At 36.7% G+C, this 10778-nt stretch overlaps 1 protein-coding gene across 1 annotated transcript in view; it reads right to left on the reverse strand.

The window, feature by feature from the left end:
* Positions 1-7109, reverse strand: part of LOC109431109 (uncharacterized) — a 99301-nt gene extending 92192 nt beyond the window's left edge. Inside the window, exon 1 of the mRNA XM_019707281.3 lies at positions 6033-7109. Coding sequence (XP_019562826.2) covers positions 6033-6078 — 46 coding nt within the window. The 5' untranslated portion in view covers positions 6079-7109. The remainder of the gene's footprint in view (positions 1-6032) is intronic.
* Between the last annotated feature and the right edge of the window lie 3669 nt (positions 7110-10778).

A 10778-nucleotide genomic window follows, 5' to 3' on the forward strand; every position in this document is an offset into this window, starting at 1 on the left:
CACTTTGGAGCATTAAAATTGAATGAAAATGTCACTTTGTTTAGCTTTTGTAGACGCCAGGATTCTTCGGCTTAGTGGGTAGTCTGTACACATGATCATAAATGGAATGATTCTGGAACATTTCGAATTGACTTTTCGATAACTGAACATTTTATGCGACGGTCAAAGACACTATTTTGAACTTGTCCTACTTGTTTTCAACGAAAAATAACTATTTTACAAATTCAATGTGGGCCGAATATTGAGGACATTTTTTTCACTATGTACCCAAATCTTGGCCCATCAGTAAAATGACGTCAACAACACCGAAAATGTGACGTCAACAACGTTGCTTGCGAATGAACCAGAAAGAGCGAACGGGAAGAAAGGTTTTGTGTGCAGTGACTGTAAAAATATAACACAATAATGGGGTTGCGTTGTTTTCGTTACTAAATTAAGAAACAACTTTAGTTTAAGTGATTTATTTATAGTTATGTGAAAATTTTCGGAGCCAAATGTAATGTAAATGTAATTTGAAAGCAAGATTGGTGAACAAACAGTAATAATACTTCAGCATAAATATTAAAAAAAATAGAATAAGTGGTTCTAGCGCTTGGAAAGCAATAGGCCAACGTTGTATCCACTAATAGGCCAATTTTTGTACCGTAGACCAACGTTGCATACCATCGCATCGAATCTTTTCAACGTAATTAAGTAAGTTCTTGAATATTTACGCTAGTTTAGTTACAATTGTAGAAACATGAACTGCCTAGAGTGCGTGATAGAGTCAACACATCATTTATAGTGCTATTAATCCACGAGTTATGGTCAAAATTGTCAAGGCGGCTTGCATATTAGGCCAAGGAACGGTACACATACCCTAATTCACGAAAAATTGGCAAAACAATACCAATAATCAGTAGGGTAAGAAATAGCTCTGAGAAGTACAATTATTTTTCGGAAACAATACATCAATCATTTCGTGTAGAAATTTCCTAAAACATCACTGACACAAAATTGTACCATCCTTTCAATAGATGATGAAATCTGAGAACATTCAACAGCATACCTACTCGTGCATTCCTGTTTCTTCTGGAAAGTTTTCTCGGTAGCACTGCGCCTGCCTATGCGTAGAAGCCCAATAAAAAAAACGGCCTACGTGTTCCCGTACGGGTAACCAGGAAAAGAAGAAATAGCAAAAGCAACAGGAGAATAGCACCGGTTGTTTATGGAAGGGACATTTACAACACGGTCTCCCCCCAAATTTTTATGATGTCCTCTTGAAACATACTAATTTTTAACAGTAGGGATCTGAACAACATAGTGTGTAGTCGGAAAATTATTTTATGGTCTATCTTCAGGTCAATCGGTAATATTTTTGCATTGGGATTCAACGGTCGCGTAAGGACGGCTTCAAAATGAAAATCTGCTCAATTATCTTTGAAGTAACTTTCGTTACATTCACAAAGTGCAATCATTGCGGTAGTTTAAATATGTTGACAGTTTCACCGCCTCCTCTAATAAACGTTATTAATAAACTAAGAAACTAATTTTTATCGGTTTTATTGATGTTTCTCGATGAGCCAATGAAAACTACTGATAAAACGTTGTGACGTTTCGGCTTACTGTTTCTCTTCAGCCATTCTCAGACAATTTCGATCACCGCAGCAACTTTCACCTCCTTTTCTGCTGGGCGATCAAGTACCTTCTTAAAATTGTTGTTGCCAGAATCGGTAAAAATATGCAGCCAAAAACGGGTGTTGCCAAAATCTGTAAGAAATTGTTGCCAAAAACGGGTGTTGCCAAAATTGGTTAGAGGTATTTCCTTACTTTATTATAGAGATTTCAGCCCTAGGCTGGTTCATCTCTTATGAAGTTCGTTCATAGTATTTCCTCCTCACCCCGAACTACTTTTGAGATTCTTCCTTGAATTCCGACTGGCGGTTCTTCCGAATTCTATTGGAATATTGCTAAGTTTCCTACCATAAGTCCTACAGTGACTCCAGTGAGGAATTTCCTAAGAGAGTTCATTTTCAAAATTTCTCCCTGAATATCTCAGAACTTATGCCACAAAAGTTCAACTTATTAGACGCAGTGGCTTAATTTCCAGGTTTTGCAGGTTTCTGCAAGAGTTTTTCAAGTAATCCCGAAATTCACACAAAGTTTCTCGCGGGATTTCTATGGTAAAACCCAGAGTTAGTTAGTCAAGGTGCCCGATTTCTGCACTCCTGCATTGGTACATTCCCATAGATGAATTCCTGGAGGAATCTTTGAAGGAACCGTTTGAGCAACTCCTGAAGGAACTGCTAGAACTGAAGGAACAACTTCAGAAAGAATCCATGGAACAACTTTTGAAGAAATCCCTGCTGAAATTTCTGAAGTAATTCTAGGAATATTGAAGCAATCTCTGAAGATATTTCCGGAAGTATCACTGAAGACATTTCAGAAGGAATTAAAAAAAAATCTGAAGTAAAATCTAAATGAATTCCCGAATGAAGTTCTGAAAAAAAAAACAGGAATATTTTAAGAATCCATAGATGAAGGAATGCCTAAATAAACATTAGGAAACCTCTGGTGGAACTCAATGAGGGTATATTACAGGTGGGGCAGAAGAAGAGATGGCTATGTATTAGTAAGCAAAGAAAAATGTAAACACAAATAGTGACGTCACTATTTGACACGCGTTCTTATGGGAGCTCGCTTTGCTTGTAGTAGTGACATGTTTTGCACCAAACACGGATCTCACGCACACTAAGTGTCTCTTCCACACCTTCATTAGACTCTCATTGGGTGGAACTCCTTTTGAATAATTATTGAAAATAAAAACATCCTGAAGAAATCCCACACATTTTTTTTATGAATTCCTGGAGGAATCCATAGAGAAATTCCTAGAGGTACGCTTGGATGAAATCCTAGAGGAATTTCTGAGAAAATACAATACCTGGTGGAATTGCTGATGAAATCTCTGTGTGAATTTCTGAAGGAATCTCTGCAAAAATGTCTTCCAGTCTTTCTATAAGAATCTCTGAAAGAATCTGTAGAAAAATATCTAAAAGAATCCTTCAAGGATTTTCTAAGACTTTCTTTAAAAAAACCTTAGAGGAATATCTTAAAGAGAAATGTCTTGAAAGAATATCTAAAGGAATGTAAAGAAATCTTGGGAATTTCCTTGATAAACTCTTGTAGAATTTCTAAAGTAATCCTTGGAGAAAATTCTTTACAAAGCTTCTGAGAAAATTTTGAAGGAGTTTTGAATTTCTGGTGCAAAATGATTTTATGAAAGGATTTCTAAAGGAATCGATGTAACATTTTTGGAAGCTATTCGTGCAACACTTTCTTAAGGAGTTCTTGGAGAAATTTCTAAAGAATATTTTAAATTCTATACGAATCGCTAGAAAATTTTGTGAAAGAGTTTTTAACTTAATTTGTTAACAATTTTCTGGATGATTTTTTAAAGTAAATCTACGAGGAGTTTCCAAAGGATTCCCTGAAAGAATGTCTTTAATTTCTTCCGAGTTTTCATCCAAAACAACTCTCAGGATTGTTCCCAGAATTTTTAATTTTTTTCTTCCGGGATTGTTCCTGCAAACTATGAAGTGATTTTTTCAACAATTTTGCATAAATTCGTTTAGTTAACCCTCTAATACCCAAATTTTTTATTTTGATCTAAATATCATTTTTCGTCATCTAAAATCGATTTAAACATGTTTTGGAAGATGATTCTTTTTAATTCTCGATTTCGTGAATTTCAGTTTTTGATTTTTCTAATTTTTATTTTTGAACATTCCCAAAGTATAATATTTTTCCTGGAAGCCTATTTGGGGTACGGATTTTTTGAGATGAAAACATTTTGAGATATTATGATTGTTGTTGAAATATTTTTATTTTAAATTTTTTTCATAGAAAAATTTACTTTCCGTGTAATTTTAAGGAAAATAATTTTAGAGTGTATTCGATTCCCTTAAACTATAAAACTAGGATAGAATGACTTGGGAAAAATTTAAAATATGTTAATTGCAGTGATCAAATGCAAAATAAACAATGACTTCTAGAAGGTGACTAAAACATCAATTTTTCAATGATTTTTAAAAAATGTAAATACGCTTTAAAATACACCAAAAACCATTTTGAGATATACAAAACAGTCCTAAATATCAACCAAAAATATAAAAATTTTGATTTTCCACTAAACAAAAATTACAAAAATGCTCAAACTATACCCCGTCTAAAGGCGGTATTGGGTATTAGAGGGTTAAACCATGATTTCTCTGTATTTCTGTAATTCCTTCGGGAATTATGCCAATAATTCCTCCTCGGACTTTTGATATAAATCCTCAAAATATTTCGCAGTCATTAATCGATGTAATTTAATAATTAGCTGTCCCATGTACTGTTTTTATCTACATAGTTTCGTTTCCTTGACTTAAATAATGGTTTAACCGATAAGTTTGCGTGACGTTAATAAAAATTACAATTACAATTACAATTATTTCTCCCGGAATTCATTCCGTAATTCTTATGACATTAAAACCTGATTCTTTTGAAGATTTGGAAGTTAAAATCGATCAAGAAATTCTTCCAGAAAGATATCTTCAGAAATTCAGTCAGGACTGAACTCCCACAGAATTATCTCTTGGAATGCTTTTCAGAACTTCTCACAATACCCCTTCCTTATTTTTTCATGACATTTCCCTAGTATTCCTCTCAGTTCTTCTGGATTTTTACAGAAAGTTTCCAAAATCAGAAGCCTGAACGGTTTCTCTATGTTTTTTACATTAAGAACCCATTTAAAAATACTTCCAAGTCATTAATCTCCTTTGAACAGCATTATGACTGATTTCCTTAGCTTTCAAGTTCGAACATGAACTCTCTTTCCTGGACTTTCCCAAAGTTTTAGGCAGCATTTGTCACATTACCTGCGCTTTGAGCAAAGGAAAGAAGATATGATTTTGTATATACCTGTACAAGAAATCACAGCAACCGTTGCATAGGTTTATCTCCTGGAAGCATTTTCTAACGAACAGATCCAAAAGGGATTTTCTGGGTTGCTGTGATGGATTTCTTCGAATGAATTCATTCCCAGGTAACTAGAACATACGCGCGGAGCACTCTATTTCGTAAACTAAATATTAAGTGCCTAAATTGATTGTGAAAGTCAACAAAGTGTTTTTTGAAATCCAATGATTTGGAAACAACAATAAACTTGTCAGGCAAAGGCTGGACTCAGCAAAACAACGTTGCCTCAAATTACAGTTTCTTACCGATTTTGGCAACACGAGGTGAATTTAATGTTGCCAAATTGGGGTGTTGCCAAAATCGGTAAAAAAATTTTGTGGATAATTTTCAACTTTTATGCGTCAATTTGGCTTATATTATAAATATGGACTATTCACAAGCTATAAAACGATCCATGTAGGTGACGTTCATAAATTACGTCATGATTTGTAAAATTGTCGATTTTGAAAAATTTAATGAATTTTGATCTTTTAAAGAAAAGTAAGGATAAAATAACACTACATTTACAAATACAAACGATTTTTCGGTAAAAGTTTTTGGTCAAAATTTTTTGTTGCCAAAATCGGTAAAATATTGTTGCCAAAATCGGGTGTTGCCAAAATCGGTAAGAAATTGTTGCCAAAAACGGGTGTTGCCAAAATCGGGAAGGAAATGTTGCCAAAAACGGGTGTTGCCAAAATCGGGAGTAGACAAAAACGGGTGTTGCCAAAATCGGTAAGAAACTGTATTCATTGATCGCATTTCTTCGGCTCTGGGCCGCAGCTGTCTCCCATTCATTCCCTTTGGATCCGGCGTCACCCAATGAATGGATACGCACAAAAACGCACAATTTTCGGTGCTACGTGCTCCAGAGCCTACTTCTCATGGATGCTTTTACCTGACACCACGAAAAATAGCTTCCCAGCAACAAAAGCAACAGGACGGTTTTTCCTGGTTGCTTTGATTGCAGCACGCAATCAGTTGAGAAAGAGAGCGCATATGGGAGAGAGCGCGGAGCGGGGACAAAATAGAAAATCCTGTGTTTACACAACTCTTACCTAGATTTGCATCAGATGGTGTATCCTCCGTGACCCGTTCCACCATTGTTGCTGTTGTTGTTGTTGTCGTGTTGGCCGCTTTTCCCTGGACTGGACTGGCTGAGGGCACAAGAGGGCTCCCGAATCGACGACGACGACGACGACAGCACACTTGGATCTTTCACCCCGACGAAAAAACCGGACTAGCAAGCGAATTTGACATGCACCATTCACCTACCAGTTCCCGAGCGGAAAAATCACACGCGATTTTCCACTTTTTTCGAACGAAAAAAAAACCAAAGTAGGCTCTTTCACTTCTTCTTTCTCCACGGCAGAGAAAAAGAGCGAGTACGTGATCACTCCGGGATTCAAGATGACTGCATCCGATTCATTCGGCGTAGAAATCGAGCCGATTTCTGCCACAAAAACACCACGGTTGCTGCGATGAGCTGAACGGCCGACTGACTGGCACACACACGCACACAACGAACGCTAGCTACCGTTGTGCGACAGTGTAGAGAAGAGATCGCGCTTACACCAACACACTGACACGACTGACTGCTTCTTCTTTCCCTGCACGGAATTCGCGCAACACGACCACCAGATACCAGCGAGATCGACTGAGGAAAAAGGGACCTTTCTTCTTATTCTTCTTCCTCTGTCTTGCTACCCCCTTTTTGCGACTTTTTCTTCCGATTTAGCCGAGAAAAAATTTCGCCTTTGCTCTCTTCATCGAAGAACTCCGTGACTTTTGGCTCCTCGACACCCGCGGCGATTCATCCGACGACCGATCGAAGTAGGCTAGGGCTAGGACACACTGTCGAGAAAACGCGCAACAACTCGCACACTTGGATCGAGATCGGCAAAACTTCGTCGTAGGAGGCGCTTGAAGAGAGACACGCACACGATTTTTTTCTTTCCTGCCTACTATTCCGGTTGGTTGGTAAAAATGGAGTTGAAAAAGGCTGGTGCTGCTGGTGTGTGTTTAAAACAAATCGCTAAATAGCGGACAAAGGCCGATGTTTTGCTTCACTCTCTTCTCCCTGACTAGCTACCCATTACGCTCCTTCGATGTTCAAAATCCGACTGAAACACGGGCGAGCGAACCGACCGAATGCGACCCAGATGTGGCGTGTTGGAACCAGTGGCGCCAAAAATTGATTTGTTGTGGAAACTTCGGGAAACGATAATTCGATTAATCGTTATTGGTTGGTTTATTCTGATTATATCTCCGGATTTTCCAGAAACCTCTAATCCATTTTTGAGAATACTTAAAAATTGTGAATTAGCATCCATAATCAACGCAAAAAGTAAGTTTTCCGTATAACAAAATTACTTGATAATAAATATGCAAAGTTTGGCATCACTGGTGCCAAAAAGATTTTGTTTTGCATGTTCAGACCGGGTTACACATATTGAATCGGGCGCAACAGCTAACAAAACGATCACATTGCTACGTTACACTCGATACCTGACCTGCGCATTTATCACGCAATGTGCGTTATGGATGCTTTTGAATGGGCAGTTACATTGTCATGAGATTTCCAACACAAGTGCTTCCAAAGCGATATAAGGCAATCCATGACGACTTTTCGCGATGGGGGTGACAGCCAAAAATGTAAACATAGTGTGAGTACAACTTACCAAAGTTTCGTCAAGTGTCGTCGGTGCTTAACAAATTCCTTTGTGTTCAACTGTCACCCCGATCATCGTATGTCAAAAATACATGGTAAACAAAAGAAATCAGCTGATCGCATCTGTCTCATGGATAGCCTTATAGCCGCTCTGTTTCCTGTTCCCAAGTAGCGCGCTCAAGCAAAATTGCACCTGTTTCCGCAAGTATGATCTAGTATGGAGAGATTCCTCACGGATTAATAGTATCACAGACAAACAGACGTAACACCAGCGGCGTCATGGTCGCAATTTTTTCCACAGTCAAGTTCGCAGATTGTGAACAATCTTTGGTACCCATTACGTAGTTTATTTTTGGTCCTTTAACTGTCAGATCGGTGTAAAACGCTAAAAATAATTTACACAAAATGCAATTTACACAGAAAAAAAAATACACGGTAATGATTTATATTGTGTACCAGATTGGACATAAAAAATTTCACGGTTTTCTTTGGTACATCGAGGTCTTGAAATTAGTCTATGGTAACACTCTGATAATTCCCATCGTACACCAAAATAAGTCTATTTATGAATATGATAGTTGGCCAACTGGCCATCCGTGGTGCCCGCATCGTTTTTGTTCGAGTTTGACATTTGCCCACTTCCGCTACCTACACTGAAATAAATTTTGTTGTTGTTTCTACCGAATCCATGGTAAAATTAAGAACTGTACCAACAATTTTCAACCGAATGCAAAATTCTGTTAATTGTACTGAAACATTGTCAATATTACCATACGTAAAGTACCATTGACTAAAAACATTCTTGATGTTACTATTTTGACATTGTATTTTTGACCATGTTTATCTAAGACGCGCAACATTCAAGTCTACATGGTCGAAATAACAATGCCCAAATAGTAGAACCAAGAATGTTTTTAGTCAACAGTAATACACGCATGGTAATATTGACAATATTTCAGTACAATTAACAGAATTTTGCATTCGGTTGAAAATTGTTGGTACAGTTCTTAATTCTACCATGGATTCGGTGGAAACGACAACAAAATTTATTTCAGTGTAGTTGATGATCGGCCAAACTCAGTCCTTTGAGCATTGGGCGAACATGTTGTAGTGATTCGAAAAATGTTCAAAATTGTACGTATGTTTGTTTGTGAACTATTGTTTTCTTTTTATACAAGGGAGGATCCCAAGAAACAGAACTAGCTGAATAGTAGTTTCTTAAGCTAAAATTTGCTGAAAAGTGGTTTGTTCCACTCTTATACAGCAAAAATGTTTGTTGGGATGTTATTGCATATTACCTTGAAACCCACCTTGCTATTAAATATTTGCCATCCCTATTTGAATAACCCCCAGCCTTTATGACATTTATGTGTACTAGGGTGCCAATGGAATGTATGGGAAAAATTTGACCATCGAATTTCAAAAACGGGTAGTGCTCAAAAGTTTCGTTTCCTCAAAAAAAGTCCCCATGCAAAATTTCAGCTCAATCGGACTTCGCTAAGGGGTGGCCCAAAGCGGTCAAAGTTTGGCTGTTTTGAAACACGAAAAATATCCCAAGGTAGGGATACATGAAAATTTCGAAATCGAAATTTTTTTTTATGCCAAATGCCTTAAAAGTGCATGAAACGTCGAGATCTGGTGTTATCTCAAAAATTTTTTTTTGGAAAAAAATTGACTTTTTGAACTTAGAAAATTTTTGAGTTGGGGGAGTGAAATGAATTTGAAATGGAGGATTTGAATTTAGTTGCTGAAATATTCAAAGCAATAGTACTGGAACATGTCTTATATCATGGTTGGCAACTGCTAGCATATTATATATCATATATCGTTAGGGTGGTTCACTTATTTTGCATTAGGGTGGTCCTTTTTGTAGAAAAATTTAAAAAATAAGATAATAGTATTAAATATCACTTATATACCTGTAAGTCATTTTCAATGTTGAATATATATATATTAGGGTGGCTCATTTATTTTTAATTAGGGTGGTTCATTGAGATGGAAATTAAGAACAAAAAAATATTTCCAGAAATCTTACCAGTCATATTTTTGTATAGTTTAAAACCATGATCCTTTATTGGCATGTAACACTTTGTTAAAATATTCCTAGACCAACATGTGGAAAGGGCGTAACAACCATTGCGATTTTCTGCTTCTCCTGTCCCTCCCGGGCATATCCACAATTATTCATAAAATCTTTTATTTTCTTTTTTAAATTTTGAATCTTTTTTTTTTTTGATGCTTTACTTATTTTGCAAAAGGGTGATCCTTTTTGTAGAAAATTAAATAAGAAAACGATAATAGTATTTGTATTGTATTTTCCGTTAGGGTTGTTTTTTTTTTGGAAATTAAGATCAAAAAATACTTCGAGAAAATTCAACTAGGTAATCTTTTTCGTATAGCTTCAAGCCATGATTTCCTACAAATCTTTCGGTGACTTATCTATAATGAGATATTCTCTAATTATTATCTCTCCTCTCGTTCTATTTCATTAATCACGGCATCAATATAATGATTAAAACCGATTTACAGAATTCAATATTGTGGTACGGACTACCAAAGAGATTTATTTACTAGAGAGGTTCATCTCATTGTAAGATTTTGAAAAGTTTTGTGAGACTAAATTCAAAAACTCGAGTAAACATTTATAAGGCTATCCATGAGACAGATGCGATCAGCTGATTTCTTTTGTTTACCATGTATTTTTGACATACGATGATCGGGGTGACAGTTGAACACAAAGGAATTTGTTAAGCACCGACGACACTTGACGAAACTTTGGTAAGTTGTACTCACACTATGTTTACATTTTTGGCTGTCACCCCCATCGCGAAAAGTCGTCATGGATTGCCTTATTCAGCTGTTTCTATGAGGAAGAAGAGTTAAGTTTGAAGAGTAGAACTGTTTGTTGAACCCCTAAGATGGGAAAGTTTATCATTAATGCGGTATTTGCAGATATAATTTACTTTTGCAATGGTCATGGCCAACGCAGTTCCGCACGGAGCGTTAAAATTCACCCGAGTGAAATTCTCTCCGTGTGCTCAGTGTGGTACTGCGGTGCGGTTTTTTGACAGTTCGAAAAGACATTTAAATTATTTAAAAAAAAAAAGACGCGGACACCGTCTTCAGCCAGAGG

Source organism: Aedes albopictus, chromosome 1 (assembly GCF_035046485.1).
Source record: "Aedes albopictus strain Foshan chromosome 1, AalbF5, whole genome shotgun sequence".
NCBI lineage: Eukaryota > Metazoa > Arthropoda > Insecta > Diptera > Culicidae > Aedes > Aedes albopictus.